At 43.0% G+C, this 19,976-nt stretch overlaps 4 protein-coding genes across 4 annotated transcripts; 3 read left to right on the top strand and 1 right to left on the bottom strand.

The window, feature by feature from the left end:
* Positions 1-442: 442 nt before the first annotated feature.
* Positions 443-5,248, top strand: LOC120673403 (post-GPI attachment to proteins factor 3-like). The gene is made up of 6 exons (XM_039954221.1): positions 443-671; positions 799-938; positions 3,194-3,455; positions 3,730-3,929; positions 4,019-4,206; positions 4,531-5,248. Exons 1-6 carry the CDS (start codon positions 477-479, stop codon positions 4,815-4,817), a joined length of 1,272 nt encoding a protein of 423 aa, XP_039810155.1. The 5' UTR covers positions 443-476; the 3' UTR covers positions 4,818-5,248.
* Positions 5,249-5,853: 605 nt separating this feature from the next.
* Positions 5,854-6,765, top strand: LOC120675690. The gene has a single exon (XM_039956891.1). It carries the CDS (start codon positions 6,004-6,006, stop codon positions 6,580-6,582), a length of 579 nt encoding a protein of 192 aa, XP_039812825.1. The 5' UTR covers positions 5,854-6,003; the 3' UTR covers positions 6,583-6,765.
* A 2,854-nt stretch (positions 6,766-9,619) lies between these two features.
* On the top strand, positions 9,620-13,477 carry LOC120674373 (polynucleotide 5'-hydroxyl-kinase NOL9-like). The gene is made up of 9 exons (XM_039955554.1): positions 9,620-9,905; positions 10,003-10,100; positions 10,186-10,219; positions 10,513-10,664; positions 10,760-10,940; positions 11,498-11,678; positions 12,077-12,182; positions 12,485-12,612; positions 13,101-13,477. Exons 1-9 carry the CDS (start codon positions 9,694-9,696, stop codon positions 13,182-13,184), a joined length of 1,176 nt encoding a protein of 391 aa, XP_039811488.1. The 5' UTR covers positions 9,620-9,693; the 3' UTR covers positions 13,185-13,477.
* Positions 13,478-17,609: 4,132 nt separating this feature from the next.
* On the bottom strand, positions 17,610-18,554 carry LOC120674374 (17.5 kDa class II heat shock protein-like). Its single transcript, XM_039955555.1, has one exon. It carries the CDS (start codon positions 18,312-18,314, stop codon positions 17,823-17,825), a length of 492 nt encoding a protein of 163 aa, XP_039811489.1. The 5' UTR covers positions 18,315-18,554; the 3' UTR covers positions 17,610-17,822.
* Positions 18,555-19,976: the final 1,422 nt, after the last annotated feature.

Raw genomic sequence — 19,976 nt, 5'->3', positions numbered from 1 at the left:
GGCAACTTCGGAGGAGGTTTAGCGAGGAGCGAGCAAGGGGGCTCAGCAGAAGGGGATTGGGGAGAGGGGATGAGCGCAGGGAGGCAGCTAGGTGGTGGAGGGCGGCGGCGGGAGGGAGGAGAGGTCCTCGACAACAGGGTGTTGCCGGAGGAAACCGGCGTCGCCATCAGGAGCGGCAACACCTTACCATTATCACCCGTCAATGTTATGCTGTTGTGTAGATGGAACAAATTTCTCCTTTCTTGCGGCGAGGGTTCGAGGGTGGCTCGCGAGGCGAGGTGGGGATGAAGACGGAGGAGGTAGGAAAAAAAAGGAGACAAAGTGAATTGATAAGTGGGTAAAATAAATTTTTTAGAAAAATATTCTGAACACTTATATTCAGTTCCTGAGTGTTTTTTTAAAAGATTTCTGTTCCTGAGTGTTTGGACCTTGGACTCTTGCCTAAAAAAAAAGGACCTTGGATTCTTGGGAATGAAATGAAGGCCGACTTCAGGAACGAAGGGCAGGAAACAGAAAGTAAAATCTCAGCCCGCCCACGTGGGTTGGGCCGACTAGACGGTGTAAACGCCCCATCCCTCTCGTGGCCTTCTTTCCTGCCGGCGACTGGGCGAGCAGCGCCGCCCTTCCCCAGGTCTTCGTCGGCCCCTTCACCGGCGACGAGCATCCACAAGGTACGTCACTTCCCTTCCCTTCCCTTCCCGGCGTGCGAAACCGAGCACCCAAGCTAGTTGTGTTCGGATCTGACTCGTTTACAAATGCATCTGATGGTACTCACTAACTTTGATTTTTCGCCGAAAGATATATCGTAGTAGGATCCAGGGTGCGCCCGCCGCGATGGGTGGAAGTGGTTGGATTGTTCGGTTGGCTTCTCTTCTTGCTCTTGGTTTGGTGCTCGGCTCGGCCGAGGGTAGCCTCGGGGATGCTGATCCGCGGTACAGGTGAGACGCATCTCAGTGTGGTTCTTCAATTTTGACTAGTCTCCAGCAGTGGTAATGTATTCTTGTGCGAATTATTTTCTATGTTTAAGACGTGAAGCCAATCCTGGTGCATCTAGGGCCCTTATACGGGGACTAGGCTGTAAGATTTCAGTATTTCTTATTTTCTTTACAGAAAAGGTATTCATGGTTGGACTGTTTTTTAGGCCTTTATGTTTTATTTTACTGGGGCAGCATGGTTGGACTCTTGTTCGTCGTTCTAAAAAATGAATCCTTAGTATATTACCATAAATCTTGGAGATGATGCATCATTGGTGCTCCACTTGTCGTGCAAAGATGTGTTACTGTTTGAATTGTGATCGATGGCAAACCCTAGTTTGCTACATAGAAACATATTCAAGTTGAACAGACCTTCTCCAAAATAGATCGCATTTTAATAGTAAAGCAGCTGAATCTCTTCATTAAGTGGCAGAGATGCGAAGCAATATGAAATAAACTTGTCTAGAAATGGCAGAGTTAAGCCCTTCTATGCCATCCTTAATAAGCCTACATCATTTATAGTAACCATCATTTAGGGGGGAAAGATTGCCCTGCCACCCTGGGATTTTAAGGGTCACACAAGATAATTGTAGTCATTTTTTGCCCGTAGAAGTCTATACAAATACCCCAACGCTCTCTTAGGAAGAGAAATCATTAACTCCTTGTTGACCACTATAGGCGCACTACTTTATGTTACTAATCCCCAAACATTCAACACCTCTCGCTTCTATGTCCCAGGGATTAACAAGTCCAGTCTTATTCAGTTAAATGTATGCTATGTCGCTATCCTCTTCAGAATTGGCTTGTTTGCAAAATTTGCAGAAGTAATCAATTTGTTACAGATTCTGGTATGCATCAACTGTTCTAGTTTGTGCTATTCTGTGAGAATACAGTAAGGTTTGGGCCTGCTTGGTTGGGCGCCTGAACATTGTGACTGAGAAAAAAGTGATGCCTAATTGTAGCCTGAAACTTTGATGCATTTTTCCTGCTCCGGCTGTTGTGTGTTTGGTTGGCACTTGAGCCTGATATTTAATTAAGTGCTAATGTACCTATTGCTGGCTATAAAAAAGCATATTATCTCAAACTCTTGTTAGATTAGATGTACTGGAGCACATACCATTTTTCGATATAAATGAGTAAATTATCATTGTGTCATTAAGACATGCAATATCACATCTACATGGCTGAGTGAGACATTAACATCATTGAGCATTTAATGCAGAACTAATAGCAATTAACAATGCATTGAATGTCAAACAAATAGTTTTGGTGCACCTGAGCAAACAAGGTATGGTCACGCGGAAGCCACAAATGAGGCTACAACTACAAGCCAGGCTCATTCCACAGGGTCCAAACAGACCCTACATGTGTGGCTTCTTGCTCATCAGCATGACTTCCAAATATACCTGTCCACCACAACATTTTTTTAAAGTGCAGTGTAATGTTGTCCTTTCTGTTCTAGTGAATGTTTGTATTTTATACCCGATTATAATTTTCTGAAGGGTTACTGTTTTGTAGTAGGACAGAAGTGAATAACATGTTTTCTGGTAGTGTTTATTGATATTCCTAGTATTTCATAGCATAACCTGAAGTTTTCATGGTGATTTGTCTCTCATGCCATTGACATCTGTTCTTACTGAACTCCAAACTGCAACCTATACATGCTATTCCCAGTTTTAGGATGAATTTAACCTAGTGAATATTTCCCAATTAATTGATTATGCATAACTTTGTAATTGTTCTAACTGCGCTGACGCTGATCTGTGATGGTAGCATTAGGTCCTGCGTTATGGATCTTGCTTAAATTTGTCATATTGAATGCCTATATTTTTTTATTTCATTTTGAGAACAAATAGATCCATTTCTATAAGTAGTTAAACAACATATAAACTATAAAGCACCATACTGTATGCTAGCCCCTTTGTCTCTACATTAGGAAATGAGGATAAGACAGAATGCGGTAGATGGTGGTCTTTCGGACTGCTTTATTGCTTATCTGAGATAATGTATTGTTAGGTATTTTGACAGAACTATTTCTGAAAATCTAATGCAGAGAAACTATCAACATCAAAAAAGAAACACTAGTGCTTAGAAGCTATCCTTGTTGATGTCATGATAAGATTATCTGTTACCCTTTATTGTGGTGAGCTACTTCAACAGTTCAACTTACAACTATTTAGAAGCTTATGAAAATCTTTATCCTGCTGACCATCCTTCAGAACTTGCTTGAAGGAGTGTCAAACTACAGGGATTATTGGGGATAATATCATCAGCCACTGTCAGAACAAAGAGAATGACACATCTGTTGGAGGTTCTTGGTACGACCAGGAGCAAATTTACATGCAGTGGAAACAACTAAACTGTAGGACAGACTGTCGTTACTTCTGCATGATGCAGAGAGAAGGCGAACGCCAGTCACTCGGAATGACCCCTGTTAAATATCATGGAAAATGGCCATTCTTACGTATTTCTGTCTTCCAGGTATGTCTTTTGCTCCTGGTTATTAAAACGACGTTTAAACGTTGTGAAAACAACGTTTTCATGAGAAAACGTTCTTGTGAAATCGACGTTTAAACGTTAAAACGTCCGTTTAAACGATAAAACGTCCATCATTTCGTTAAAATCTACCCTCTATTCGTTTCGTCGTTTTATCGTTTTAATAACCCTGCTTTTGCTGAAATGATCCACAGTGAAACAGCTATTTATACTACTAGTTCTTGTCGACACCTCAGTTAACTCTGACATCCTTCATCAGGAACCCCTTTCAACTGCACTATCTGCCATAAACCTCTTGATGCACTTCACTGGCTGGATTTCATTTTACCTTCTAGTGAAGTACAAATTGCCTCTTAGACCCCAGACCAAGAGAACTTATTATGAATACACTAGCTTATGGCATATCTATGCAATCTTATCAATGAATGCATGGTTCTGGAGCTCTATCTTCCATACTAGGTACGAACTTTTCCAAAGCCTTTGATATTCTGGAACTTTGAGATACTACTGTAATCCGCGACATCTAATTCATCATTCTTATTCTGTAGAGATATCGACTTGACTGAGAAATTGGATTACTCTTCAGCTGTTGCTCTTCTTGGGTACTCTTTAATCCTTTCATTGCTAAGGGCTTTCAATGTCAAGGATGAGGCTACCAGGGTGATGTTTGCAGCCCCTATTTTGGCATTTGTTACAACACACATCTTGTATCTTAACTTCTACGAGCTTGACTATGGTAAGTTGCCTTAATTTGTAGCTAAATCATTTGCCCTCGCAATGCAAAGATCAATCTCACTTATATCAACTGCTTATTTTTAAAAGATTTAGCAATCTTGCGCTGCTTACTATGTCTTTTTGTATTAACCAAACCATATATACCTCCTTTATGTGCAGCTATAAATTTGTTAACAAAAGCCATCACAAAATATCATCATTACTCATTAGTAAACAACAGAACAAGTGTTGGTTTTACTCAGTTTAGGCTCACACAAACCGGTTGCATCTGTTTTTCACATATTTAGGCATGCTACTCCAAAGTTTCTGATGAATCTATTGTCAGGATGGAACATGAAAGTTTGTGTGGTGATGGCTGTGGTTCAACTTCTAACATGGGCAGTTTGGGCTGGTGTAACCCGACATCCATCACGACTCAAAATTTGGACAGTTGTTTTTGGTGGGGCGCTGGCTATGCTTCTTGAACTCTACGACTTTCCTCCATACATGGGCTATGCCGATGCCCACTCACTGTGGCATGCTAGTACGATTCCACTCACATATCTCTGGTGGAGCTTCATTAAGGATGACGCCGAATTCCGTACCTCAATGCTTATCAAGAAGGCGAAGTAACCAAAAGTGTCAGGTCTGTTAACATTGGATCTTGGAGGATCACATTTCATGGTCTACTCAAGGAATTGGGACATTAGTGTTATCGGACATCAAGAAACATCAGTATATTTGCCCCATTAATGCTCCTGTCTTCAGTCTGAAAAGACATCTTCATGCACTCGCGATTTTGGTCCACAAATTCAGCATCTTCTTTTGGGCACTTATGACCTGTCTTTTTGATTCACCTGTACGTATATTCTGTGATTGTCTTTGTGGTATTGTGGAAAAGTGTGGCTTGTGTGTATCCGGTGATGTGCAACCTTTGTAAGATCCCGAAGCGCCCTTTATACAAACCTGTGTCACGAAGATTACCATATTTACAGATCTGAGGTTTGAAACACAACGGTGAGTGGCTGGCATGCAATGTAAGCCTGAATGCTAAACTTTGCCAACATCCAGAAGAAACTTAGATCATGCTCTTCTACTTGATTCATCTAGTCACAGTTGATTCGGACACTTTCAGTCGGATCTCGCAACACGGAATGGGGATGATGGACGAGAAATTTAGCAACTTGCAACTTTGAAAGTGGCGCGTTGTGTATGTCAGTCACTAGGCCTCAGTTGAAAGGTTTCTCCATTTTCACAGAATTGAACCGTTTCTTGAAAGTCTCATTCAAATCTTCTCTGAAATTCATGTGGAAAATAGAATTTGAAATCATGGTGCTAGCGTGCATATATAGTTTTGACCGGGTGCAATGGCCTGTTTTGTGGTAGTGAACAGCTTTCTAATCAACTTCTTTGACTAGGGATGGAAATCACATCTGAACTCCCAAAGGGATTTTAAATTGATCTGGTTTCTACCTCCGCGGAAAATATATCGAGTTCTGCTTTGAATAGTCTATTGTCAAATTCAGATATATCATTGCAACCGTTGACACGCTGGAGAGACGCGGCAAACCAACACGCTAGAGCACATGAACACGCCGTTTCTCTCCGATTTCTCCGAAACTTCTTTGGCTTGCTCCGGCGGCCTTGTGCTCCTATAAAAGCACCGGTCTCCTATCCTAGTGGAGCTCTCAACGCAACAAGCAGCACCTGCGACTGCGACTCAACACCCTGTCGGCATCGATCTGCAGCTCGAGTTAGCTCTCATCACTTCCGAGGATCACCGGCGGTCACAGCGCCCATTCCACGCTCGCCGCCGTTCATGGAGCCCGTGTTCGCCGTCGCGCAAGAATCGTCAGTGCCGCCACAGCAGCAGCCGCATCGGTTGGGCGAGACGATGCCGGTCCAGGGCGGGGGCTGGCGCCGCCCGGTGCGCTGCGCGCTCGCCGTGGCCCTCTTCCTCGCCGTGACCGGCAACTTCGCGTTCGCGGCGTACCGCGCGCGCCACCGCTCCCGCGACCTCGCGTTCGTGCTCGTCGTGTACTTCCTACTCGCCCTGCTCGTGTGCTGCGTCGCGAGGCTCGAGCAGCTGCGGCGGGACCCCGCCGCCGCCGCCGCCAGGGTGACCGAGAGGCGGTGGCTCAGGATAGGGGTGTGGGGCGTCTCGGTGGCGCTGGCCAACACGTTCGCGTCGCGCGTCGCCGACGCCATGCCGAGGCTGGCGCTGAAGCTGGTGGTGTGGGGGTTCACCGCAGTGGTCCTCGGACTCGGGTTCTACTTCCTTTTCTTCAGCAAAGATGCTGATCACTACTGCGACGGGGAGCTCGGCCGTGGCCAAGCGGATGCCGGCCGCCGGCCGGCGACGGCTTTGCACGAACTGCCCCCGGAGGAGAAGGTCTAATGAATCATGTGTCATGTGTGCAAGCCCGCGCGCGTCCTGGAATCGGGGAATCTCGCTATTCTTTTGTTCTTGTGGCATTTCAAATAATTGTGTACATTCTGTGTCGTGAAGCAACAAAGATCACATAGAACCCTGTAATGTAATCCAGTTAACGAATAATCCATATCATTAATCTTTCTTTAACACTGTCGATTTCCTTCCTGTCAATACTTAAAAAAAATTGAAGCACAAAATAAAGTTACTCGAACATACATGAATCGTCGTCGTTGCCAAAGCTAAAAAACTTTCCATTTGTTCAAATGAACAGCTAATAAGACCTAAGAGTAAAGTTTAGTGCTCTACCTAGATTAGGTTAAGGATGCAAACTCTTGCTGTCCCTGGGACCTAGATCGACCCAAAAAAACATATTTGGTTGAACTGGCATGTATTTCAAAACAAAGAAAAAGTAATGTTAAACTAACTAAGAAAATGACCCAAAATACCCAAAAGGTATACTTGCATTTCAAACTTGGATGAGCCTTTTTGTCCTTGCAAAGATACCATGAAGGACTTTTTTTTACAGGAGGAAAATGAATCCAATTATAAATAACATTTTTATTTTTGTACCCAAAATTTCATTTGTACCTTTGAAGTTATTACTGGTGGTACCTTAGTGCTTCCTGTTAAGGGTCCGTATCAATTAGGTTCAACTTGGATATACAGATTTTAAGCTCTTCAACTGCAAATAATGCGAAATACAATGCGCCACGAGCAACAACGAGGACTAACATTGCCATGTTCTAGAGAGGGGTTATATGTTTGGCTAGCTCAAAGTCATCTTTAGGTGCTAAATAATGCGATAATCCCGCACCCGAACAAGGTTATTTTGCAGATTTAAACGATCAACGGTTCTGATAATCCATCATCACACCTCAGCCTGACTAGGAATGTAATCAGATTGTAAGATCCCTGTACATGTTGGGTAATCTGTTCCTCTCTGCTGGCTGGTTAGAACATGTTGTCCGGATAAACGTCTGGTCTAGCTCGCACGGCACGAAAACCAACGTAAACGATGGGATCAGAGCTGCAGGAAATGCAGCCGCCATTTCCAGAGCACGTCAAGGTCAAGCAGACAGATCGAACTTGGGTCAATTGACTTCATTAATTAATTTCGAGATAACGCGGCCAATGATGCGACTATCAAGGCTTGGAAATTTCTGCGTGTCGAGTTCGTCACCTCACTCGGAGAAGCAGCAGGTCTCTGTTGACCGCTTTATTTATTCGCTTCTTGTTAGATACTAGAAGTTAGAAGCTTGATGCACTGTAATTTGGTGTAAGAACACTTTTTAATACTACTTGCCAATCTCTGAGTAGAAGTTAGAAGCTTGATGCACTGTAATTTGGTGTAAGAACACTTTTTAATACTACTTGCCAATCTCTGATTCGCTGCTAACTCTTTCTTACCATTTTATCTCAAAGGGAGGAGATGCCGGATCGGATTCCAACTGCAGCAAAAATCAAAGGTGGCGTTATTCTCGTGCGCCTAGAACAAGAAGTGGACCTCATCATCATCGATCAAAAAAGAAAGAGGAACAAGGAGTGGACTTGGGTCAACGTCCGTCCTCCTTGTTTAAATTTCAAGTGAAATTCCCGCGCCAACGTCTCCCAGGCTTCACGCTTTCAGGCAGCAAGCCAGGATAAATTTGGTGGCGTTCCCTTCGTTACTGACTGCAAGACAAGGCAGACGAGTCATCGTACATGCACGCGACCACAACCCTGATGGCCATTGACGATGGCAGCAAGCAGGCAGCAGCTCGGCCGACGTCGCCGGAGCAGGCGAAGAGCCGCTCGCTGCGCCGGCTCCCGTACGTCGCCTGCCGGCTCCCGTCGCGGACGCCCACCTCGCGCGCGCCGCGCGCGAGCGCGAGCCGCGGGACCTGGCCTTCGTCGCGGCCGCGCACGCCGCCCTCGCGCTGCTGCTCCTCTGCGTCGCCAGGCACGAGGCGGCGCCCACCGCTGTGGCCAGGGGGCGGCTCAGGGTCTGGGTCTGGGCGCTGTCCACGGTGCTGACGGGCTTGTTCGCCTGCCGCGTGGCGCCGGCGGTGCCGCCGCCGCTGGGCCTGCTCCTCTACGGCCTGGCCCTGCTCGTCACTATTTGAGTATATTTGGTAGTTACACATATACATATTGTAGACTGTCATTTGTATTCCGGGGAGCCTTGTCTCTCAAGTCTTGTACTCTTATATATATCGGCCGAGGTCTCAATGCAATACATCCTATTATACACCAATCCTCTTCTCCTACAGTCACTGCCGGTGGGTTCGTCTTGCTGTTCCTCGGCGACGCCGGGGACGCAGGTGCTGCTGGTTTGGGGACACGCGAGAAACCTCAAGACGAAGATCTCTGACTCTGAGTTCTCCTAATCACCCGGAGTTAACATTTTAAAAAGGAGTTTTAAGAAATTTTATGGCATAATCGTATCGTACACGCTATTTTCAAATATACGAAATTATTAAAAAAAATATCACGTGGATCTATTGTGTAAGAGCATCTCCAAGAGTCTTTTTAAATTTCACTATCTGAATCATCATTTGGAGAATCATGTACATAAAAATCATTTTCTATACATTTTCATTTTTCAATAGTTTTTCTATATCTTGTTTACACTTCAGAGAGCTATTTTCACTATCTGTCTTTGGTTAGCGCGAAATTCGGAATAGATAATGGATATATTTGAATAACCACTTAGAGAAGTTCTAGGAGGCTATTTTGTCATCAAAATCTCTATTTCTAATTATTAGAATGACTATAGAGAGTCTCTCTAAATTGATAAGGTTGTTTCTTTCCTAATTTTGTCTCATGGAAATAGGCCGAGCCCTAGTGCTGAGTTTCTTCATGCTGGTCTACAGCTCACCACTACTCGTGAAGCCTTTTCCGTTTTTTTGGCCCATCTCATGAGCCCAAGGAGTTTTCACTGCGCCGCACACGAGCCACGGTCTAGAGAGAGAACGCAGGCCGTTATGCCCGCCGTCCGATGGCAAACTTGACGGGCCAGATTGCGGCCGAAAGAAGTTGAACCGCGCCGCTCTGCTGCTAGCCTGCTACTCGCGAAACCACGGCAAGGCATCCGGCATGGCCGCCGGCGCCCGCGCGACGCCGACGCGGACACCACCGCGCCCCTCCTCGCCGGCGCCCCGCACCGAGGCGGTGGTCCCACCGGACTGGGCCTCCGCCGTGACCCTCGTCTCCTCCCACTCCACGCCTCCTGTCGTCGTCGTGTGCGGGCCCAAGAACAGCGGCAAGTCCACCTTCTCCCGCATCCTCCTCAACGCGCTGCTCCCCAGGCAAGCTACCACGGAACCAAACCCTAACCCTTCCCCCTGAAGACTCCGTCGGCTATGCTAGTGCTTCTCTAACTTTTGGTGTCGTGGCCCTCCGCAGGCACGGGAAGGTTGCTTATCTGGACACCGACGTGGGGCAGCCGGAGTTCGGGCTGCCTGGGTGCCTTTCCTTCCACATCGTTGACGAAGCTCTCGAAGGTTAGTATATATATGCGTGTGCGGATTTTGGACCGACAGCTGGGTTCATGGGTCAATGACATGATGGTGGTTGGCTTTTGTGCAGATTTGCTGAACCCAACTCTACGGGAAGCTGAAAGGTGTCGATTTTCTGCTCTCGTTTGCGTCTAGGGGTATTAAATCGTAATTAGCTTGTAGGGTGGTAGCTGGTAATTAAACTTGCTTTCTTCACTTTTAGGAATTCGTTCAGAATTTTTGTTGTGGGTTTTCTTCGTTTGTTTACTGAAACAATTGTAACAGTGTGTTAGTGCCACCACGTAATTTTTAAGATTTCACCAGAGCGAATGTTTTGTTAGGATTTTCAAAGTTGTATTATCCTTGCTTGGGTTTCACTAAGGCCATGTATTCCTTTTTACAAATTCAATTCAATCAGGTGCTGCTTCTTTGGTGACATTTCTTCAAAAAGAGATCCAGAAGCATATCTAAATTGCCTATTCCATTTGTATGACTACTTTGTTGGAAAATATCGGTGTGATGAGAATGAAATGCTGCCTCTAATTGTCAACACTCCTGGCTGGGTAAAAGGTATCTCTTAATTATTCCAAAGTTGATTTGCTTTGTCTTAGCACATACTTGTTTCAGTGAAAATATAACATTTTCCTTTTGTTTTTTTAATGCAGGTGCTGGTTTCGATATGCTCGTAGAGATGCTTAGATATATCAGCCCCACACTTGTTGTTCAGATACGCATCACAGCGCAGAGCAAGAATCTCCCTGATGGAATGTTTTGGCTCGATGATGAGCAAACAGGACCTGAGATGATTAACATCAATGCTGCATTTCATGATGCCTTGAATAGATCGTAAGTAATCCTCTTTTCAGTTTAGAGTTAAAGAAACTAAAATAGTTTTCTTCATACTTGGAAAATGTTGATGTAAGTTTGTACCTAAGAGGCTAAGAGCATTACGCTTTTTATGGCTTGATGCAATCAAACCTGAATTTGCATATGACAGCGATTATGCCCATTAAATGATAGCTCTGTTGAGCAGGTTTACATGTTCTCTACCATGTTGATTAGATAATTCATTCCATACTTCACCAGCAACTTTATACCGCTTTTGGCTCTATCTGGATAGAACTGAAAACTTATGTCTAAATCCTTGGGCTTCTCTGATGACCAGGATTGTTTTCTATTCCTGTTTGCATTGCTATCTGTTTATAAGTTCACTTCTGCAAGTATCTTGTTTTTAAAGTGATAATCATTATGTAAACTCAATAACTCAATACTTTTTTCATACTATTAAGATGCATCTGCTTGCACACAGCCTGCAGTTGATGAGTTTGAGGTATATTTTTACAGAAAGTGATGACATGAGCTTCTAAGGAAGCAATTGCTAACATCATCTCTATATTGCCAAGGTTGTTAATTCAGAAAGATTCATGTGGAATGCGTGAACGGCGTCTCATTGAGTACTTGAAGCAATGTTTCCCAAGCAACATATCTCTATCAACTAATAAGGAACTTGCTTATGCCCTAGCTTCACTTCCACCTTATCAAGTACCATTTTCAGATGTGACAGTTGTGCATCTTCATTGCGAGGTGGTGATATGTTCATCCTCTTGCTTTTCCTTCTTGATAAAATGCCCAAAATTAAGGAACCTGAAGCTGAACATTTTGCAGACAATTCTATTAAATCATTTCAACTTGTGAACGAAGTTTCAAACAAATAATTATATTCTAGAGATGCGAATACATAAAATAATAACTCTTCTATAGCGTTTTGACCGTGCCACGACGTGCTCATGCCATCAGTCCATGTGTTAACTGTTGGTCATTGCCATATTATACTATTAACATCATGGATATTTGCATGCTCAAAGTTCTACTGTAGATTTCTTTGTGATTTTAAAGCAAGGCAGGAATTGTGGTAGTAGTTTAGCTTGTACCTTTATGGTTGGTGAAAGTTCTGAACATGTACATGGTAACACTTTGCCCAGGTACCTGCTGGTGAGAGATGGCGTAGTCTGAATGCAACAATAGTTGGTTTGGCAATTTCCACTGCATCCGAGGCCAGTAAATCAATCCCTTACTGTGTTGGGCTAGGTAATCTTTCTGTCGACTGCCCTTTTGTTTTGCCGTTTAGTTTCACTCCAAAAACAGCTTTGATCAGGATAGCTAGCTCATTTTGGAGTGGGATCCAGAACTAACTTGTAAGTTCAAATTGCTGGTTATTGAAATCCTAGGCCTGACCAATCTCCAGTGGAGGGAAGTTCATCTAGATAGAGCATGCAGGTTGTGAACAAAGTCAGGGTTCTAAACAATGTGGTTCCAGCAGCTCCGGATGCAATTTTCTCTGATATCTATGTTGAATTCAAGCAAATAATAACGATGTTGTCCTTCTGCAGGCATCGTAAGAGGCATTGATGTTCAAAAAGGCCTGTTGTACGTAATAACTCCTGTCCCTCTCGAACGTCTGCAAAGTGTAGATCTCTTGCAGCAGGGGCTCATTGAGATACCAACTACACTTTTGCAGGTAATTTTTTTTTCTGGCAATAGGTTTGGTGTTTTACCTAGAGGTGGTGCAAGATTGTTTCAAGGAGATTTTATAGTAGCTACTGCATAAAAGGGCGTACCCAGTGCTGTAGGCTTCCCGCACTGTGCGGGGTCTGGGGAAGGGTTGTCTTTAAGCCCCAAGCCTTACCCACACAAATGTGCAGAGGCTGGGGCTCGAACCCGGGACCTTCCGGTTACAGACGGTAGGATAAATCACATATTGGTTAGTGTAGCTAATGGGTGGTCTGCATGTGTACCAAGAATCACCTATAATAAAGTAAGAAGTAATCAGGAAAAAATAATATAAACTTGGTTGGGATGTTAAGATACTTTTCAAGGGATAAATCTCTGTTGCTCATAGTTGCAATCAGAAATACACAAGGCTCGTCTAAGATGCAAAGCCATCTCTGCTCTGTCTAACTCTGCTCTTTTTTTTCTCTCTAACAAATTTCATCCCTTTTAATCCAGGTACGTGGATGTGTGTCACCATACATGTCGACAAATGTACTGCACAAGATATCAGAAAGAGATTTATATGCTGGTGATGGTTAGCATAGGCAGGCAGCATGCTGCGTCCAAGGGAAGAAGAACGCCGCCCCAGCGCAGCACCATACCTTTATCTCTACTGATTTCTGACCTGGAGAGCATGACGCAACTGTAGCGGCAGACTACCAGCAGCGGTTGCCTCCTAGATTTGTGCCCTGTGCAATTGCCATTTTGTGGCCTGGTCAATTGCCATATCAAATTCGTCATTGCACTTATGCTTCTAAGAAATCTGAATGTAACTTGCTGAATACATTGAAATTTCTTATTTTAAATGAAGTTACTCCTCGTTTTGCTTTGAATTGGTTCGTACTGCTCAAGTTAACATCCTCATTCTATTCTATCCCAACAGATTTGGTTATATTGACGATTTAACTCATCAAGTCATTCTTACTGTACTGTACACGGCCCTTTGGGTGGAAAGGTAACGGAGACAGAGAGATGAATACAGATTTATTTATTCAGAAAGCATCAGACATTCTCTTCTGCATTCCAGAGCTTCAAACCCAGCATGCCTCAAACAAAGCACAACTGATAGGTTGGTGGTAGAACACACAAAGGACATAAGGAAACAAAATGCTTCTCCTCAGCACTCGCCACAACCCACTGGCACTGCTCTGAGTCTGACCTTTTCCCCCCTGCTTCGATCGATGATCGCCTCAGGCGACCTTGACCTCGATGGTCTTTGGCTTCTTGGGCTCCGGCGGCGGCAGCTTCTCCACGGTCACCGTGAGCACGCCATCCTTGCACACGGCGGAGAGGGAGCGGCGTTGGCGCGGGTGTGATCTTGGGGAAGGATCTAGAATATAATAGAGCTTCTGCTGTTGGAAATCCAGGAGACAGTAGATTTTTCTGAACCCACTAGTCATCCCCTCCCACTTTTTGTGAGATATTTTCGAGAGCTTCTCTCTCTGTTCTACTGTTCTGCTCCAGTACCAGCCAACAGTATTTTCCTCTCACACCACTCCAGCAGCAGCCACTAGCCAGCCAGCAGTGTTTTTCTCTCACACCACTCCAATAGCAGCCTCCAGCACCACAGCGAACAGGTGTCTGCTTCACTTTTATTTTTTTTTAAATCAGGAGAGCTCTGGACTTTCTGTTCTAGTACACTGGTACTACTTCTGAAATTTTGGAATATCACAATCGCCTCTTAAACTGTGATTCTCTCCCAAAAAAAAACTGGATTATGTAAAGCTTCGTTTAGTTCGAAAAAAATTTATAGGTACAGTACCTGTCACATCGAATCTTTGGACACATGCATGAAGTATTAAATGAAGTTGAAAAAATTACTAATTACATAGTCTAACTGATTAGCACGAGATGAATCTTTTAAGCCTAATTAGTCCATGATTGGATATTATTTATCAAGTAACAATGAAATGTGCTACAATACCAAAACCTAAACTTTTTCACCAACTAAACACACCCTAAACCCTGAATCTGAACCTTTTTTGCGCCCCTAGAAAGAAGACATTGTCAGCCAATGAGACGATCAGACATGCACCCTAAACCCTAAACGCAGCCATGTCTAAATATCTGTAGCATGCAAGTGCAACATGTTTTTGGCACATCAGAACTCAAAACATCTTTATAGAGAGATTGCATACTCGGGATTGATCCTTTCTCACTTGTCCTAGACATTGTATTATTCATGTTTAACTCATATAGTGACGGTCATTCAGAGATTCTCATCCAGAAAAAGGAGAAAGAAATGAACAAGATACAATTTTAATTATTCAGTTCTGTATTGAACTATAGTGGGATCGTATAGTGAAGTAAAAAAACTGCAAATTACTCTTACTCCAGTGCCCACTTACCGCTCGGCTGGCTCTCGACGCATCCCGGAGTTTGAGGCAGGGCCGGCCCTGTGTTTTCGGGCCCGGGGCGAACCTAAAGTATGAGGCCCTTGCTAAAATAAATATAAAAATTATTTTGCATTATTTGGTGAAACTGTTGTATGAAATAGTAGATATATAATACTATAACAATGAGCCAGGATAGTAGCCATTTTAAAGAACCGACAATAAAATTGTATTCGAATCCAGAAGGTAAGAATGAAGCAAACGTACCACAAGGAATTAAAGGCTAATCAATTGGAGACTAATCTATTTTCTTAGCCATAAGGGGGTGCACACGTGTTAAGTGGGAAATTGTGAAAAGCACACAGATAATGCATGATGGAAGAAAAACAATGGATTAGTAGTGATATGAACAATAGAAAGGGTGCTTGGGTGAACTTGTACGGGCTATTTGCTTGGTTAAGTTGGATGCTTAGTATATAAAATGTGTATGTATATGCAACTAGTACAAGTATACTGGGTTGGGGCCCTTGGCATCTAGGGGCTGGGCGGTTGCCCCGGATGGTTATACTATAGGGCCGGCCCTGGTTTGAGGCTGTTCGGCCAGCGAGAGCGGATCAGCCGAACAGGCTCTTTGCCGCTCGATCCGCTGGCGAGTAGAGCAAGGCTTTAATGCTTTATGGTCTCTGCCGGCTATCGGCTGCTAGATCATGGTGACGGACCCACTAGCATTATGCGCAGTAGTGTTTGGCTCCCCGCGAGTCGCCCGTTCCTCTCTCATGCTTTCTCCCTCCCACGATCCCCCGGCTCTTCACCCTCAGCCAGCCTGCCCCGCTAGGTGCCAGCTAGTCATTCCGGTCCGCAGCCTGATCCGCTGTCGAGGCATGCTGCTCCACCGCGTAGGGATCGCACTCGCATCATACGTCTAATCCCATCGCGTGTAGCCTGCGCGCACGCATGCCCTGTGGTGGTCCTTCCTGCGTCCTGCTTGCGGTAAAAAGAGGAGAGTTGCTTGAATCGAATCTCAGCATATATTTAGTTCACTTTGTATTTTACATTTTTATATTTTTAAAAAAGAATCTTTAATATTTGAAGTATTAAATATAGACTAATCACAAAACTAATTACAAATCTCGTCTGTAAATTACGAGAAGAATCTAATGAGCCTAGTTAATTCATCATTAGAGCTTATTTACTATAGTATTATTGTAGCAATTTAGTGTCTAATCACGTCTTAATTAGGCTCATTAGATTCGTCTCGCGATTTACAGTCTATTTGTGTAATGCGATTTATTTTTTTGACTACATTTAATGTATCATACAAATAATTTATAAAAATTTTATATTTTGTATTTTGGAATCTAAACGAGAGCTCAGTAATGGCAGGATGCAGCGCTTTCATGATTTATCTTGCCGGGACCCATGTTGTCCTCTTCCTTGGCGCTGTGTTGGTGCACTCACTAGTCACTCGGATGCCAAACATATATAACTAGTTTCTCCTTCGTGTGTCTTGAGAATTGAGATGCTAGTAATCGCTTAACAATTTGTTTCCAAACATATAGTATAACTGGTTAATTCCATTCTAGTGTGAGGTTTAAACTTTTAACTTTGTGGGCTAACTGCGTTCTGCCAGTTTCCATGCCTACGGTCATTACCATCATCGCGCTTGTGGGTCTCCCTCCTGATGCGATGTCCCTTCAATTGGTCTGCACCCTCTGCCGGCCTGCCCCGCCAGACGCCAGCTAGAGAATTGCAATTTTGGACATTTCGGCTCCGTTTAGTTTTCAAAAATAATTCACACAATATCTGTCCTATCGAATCTTCGACACATGTATAAAATTTTAAATATAATTAAAAAAATAATTAAATACATAGTCTAACTGATTATTACGAGATAAATCTTTTAAATCTAATTAATCTATAATTAGATATTATTTGTCAAATAATAATAAAATATGCTATAGTGGCAAAATTCAAACTTTTTCATCAACTAAACACACCCTTCGGTCCACAGCCATGTGCCTTTGTGCCGCTAGATCCGCTAACGAGTTGGCTTTGGTTTGGCTTTGGTTTTTTCAGTTTCAGTCATAAGTTCTGTCACATTAAATATTTAAACATCAATTGAAATACTAAATATAGATTTGTTATCAAACTAATTTTATAAATTGTAATTTAATTATGAGACAAATCTATTAAATCTAATTAGTTCATAATTCGACCACTAAATATCAATTGGAATACTAAATATAGGCTTAGTATCAAACTAATTTTATAAATTGTAATTTAATTATGAGACAAATCGATTAAATTTAATTAATTCATAATTTGACCACTAATTGCTATAGTAACCATCCGCTAATTATACATAAATTATACTTAACAGATTTGCTTTACATACCGCAAGCAAACAAAAGTGCTTGCAAGTCCGCAACAGCATCTTGAATATTTGCAAACATTTCCCTAAACTATATGTAGCATGCAAGCGCAACATGTTTTTTGGCACATCAGAATTCAAAACACTCGAGATCGATCCTTTTTCACTTCTCCTATATTCATGTTTAACTAAAATGTTATTCATGTTTTAAATAAAATGTGGCGGTCATTCAGAGATCCTCATCCGAAAAAAGAGTACAAGAAATGAACAAGATTACGGATTTAATTATTCAGAAAGCAGCTCACATCAGCTCTTGCGTTTCTCGTAGCACAAAACCACAAACAGAGCGGAACACTCATGAACACACTCACTACCACTCATGCCTCCACAGTCCACACATCGCTGCTCTCATCTTCACCCCACTCGCACTGCCTAAACTTATTAGGTTCGATCGATCCTCACTCGCTCATCCTTTCAGGCGACCTTGACCTCGATGGTCTTGGGCTTCTTGGGCTCCGGCGGCGGCAGCTTCTCCACGTTCACCGTCAGCACGCCATCCTTGCACACGGCAGAGATCTTGTCCATGTCGGCGTTGTCCGGCAGCACGAACTTGCGCATGAACTTGCCCATCCGGCGCTCCATGCGCAGGTACTTGGCGTCCTCGCGCTCCTCCCGGCGCCGCTCGCCGCTGATCACCAGCACCCGCTCGTCCTCCACCTGCACCTTGATGTCGCCCGTGCCCAGCCCCGGCATGTCCACCACGAACGAGTAGGCACCGGGAAGCTCCTTGACGTCGGCCGGGGTCGCCGCCATGGCGCGCGCGTCGCGGAAGTAGGTACGCGTGGGGCCGCTCGCCGCCGCGCCCGCCTTGTCGCCGCCCGCGCCGGCCTCGCCGTCCGGGATGTCCAGCAGGTGCTGCAGCGCCGCCATCAGGGGAGCCTCCAGCCCGAACATCCTCGCATCCATGTCGCTCTCTCGGTCTCTCCTCTTGAACTGCTCTGGACTGCTTGGTTTCTTGATCTTGGGGATTGTTCTTGCGCTTTGGTGATTCTTGGTGTGGCGAGTGACGAGGCAGGAGATGGTTTATATTGGTGGTGGGAGCCTCAGAGCGGTGGATTCTGGAAGGGAGTGGAACATTCTGAAAGGTGGTGGAGTGGGCAGGGCGCGGAGGTGGCGCCGGGTAGGCGTTGGAGAAGAATCTGGAATAGAATAGAACTAGCAAGGTGGCCGCGCTATTTATATTAAAAAAATAGTTTTTTATTTATTATTTATTTATTTTTTTAAAAAATTATATTAAAAAAGGAGAGGTATTTGATAATTTATTTATTTTTCGTTTGCTCTTGTTAAATACTACCTGCAACTTTCTATGCTTAAGAGTTCATACCAATCATCAAATTTTAACTCACTGACATATGGAGCTCACATGAGTCAATGACATGTGGGTCACAATGATATATATCTAACTTTGGACTCTTTTAATGGTACAAATCCAAATTTTTCCAATTTTTATGTTGCTTTGTTCTATATTATAGTTGCATATTTTAGTACTTTAACCTGCAAAATCTTAATTTTAGGATTGAATTTAATTTTGGGTCACTTTGAATACAGATGCATACTGTACATATTTGTATTTATATACAGTTTTCATTAGTAGTTATGAAATATATTTATATGTATGTGTTAGTTATGTTTGCCAACAATATGTAATTTAGATGTTGGAGTTTGATTTGTATCTTGCTATATTTTGATTATTATTTAGCGAAAATATATCTAGTGTAGTTGTTAGAGCACTTAAGTAGCATCTAGCGGATCTAGATCTGACTCATCAAGGGAGCAAAATAAAAATGATGACAAAAAAAGTTACGTTAAAAAATGAGTTGGGGCCTGCTGACTTCGATAAATAAATGTTATGGAAAATATTTATATATATATGTGTGTGTGCGCGCTATATTAATGCATATATATTTTAATTTTTTATTTAACCGAATCTATTATTATTTTTCCCATTTGGTTACTGCACAATTTATTAATTTTAGCCCATATGACTGCGTAAATTGGCCTACTTTAGAGTTTTGTGATCTTGGTGATAGATAGTTCCATATATATCTTTGTTGTTGTTTCTAACTCTTTTCTTTATCTTCCATTTTCTCTAGCTAATTCTATTGATTTCTCCGTCTTTCATTTTGTTTCTCTGTATATTTGAAATCGATTAGTGTGTATCGTGTCCGATGCATCTAATGGAGAAGTTCCCTGTTTAATATTGTGCCTCAGGGCTTTTGTTTTTTCTGAGCGAATAGGAGCAGCAACAACGTATATATGTTTGAATTATTTGTTTTGTACTGTAGGCAATCGACTTTGGAATATATTAGCAGGGCTCCATGCCTGAATAACTCCGGTTGTGGCTTCTTTGATGGAGCGGCTTCTCTTATATATATAAAGCCATTTTAAAAACTATTCGGTAGAACTGTTTCTCCTATTTTTTTCATGAATATATGGAATATGTCAAATGTCCAACGTGCCATGGCTATAATTTAATATTTTTCTCATAATCTATAATATAATTTTGTAATAACATAACTTTATATAAAATAACATAGTAGTGACTAATGATATTATTTATAGAGTAAA

The sequence above is a fragment of the Panicum virgatum genome, chromosome 5N (genome assembly GCF_016808335.1).
Source record: "Panicum virgatum strain AP13 chromosome 5N, P.virgatum_v5, whole genome shotgun sequence".
Lineage (NCBI taxonomy): Eukaryota > Viridiplantae > Streptophyta > Magnoliopsida > Poales > Poaceae > Panicum > Panicum virgatum.
This window is presented reverse-complemented; position numbering and strand designations above follow the sequence as displayed.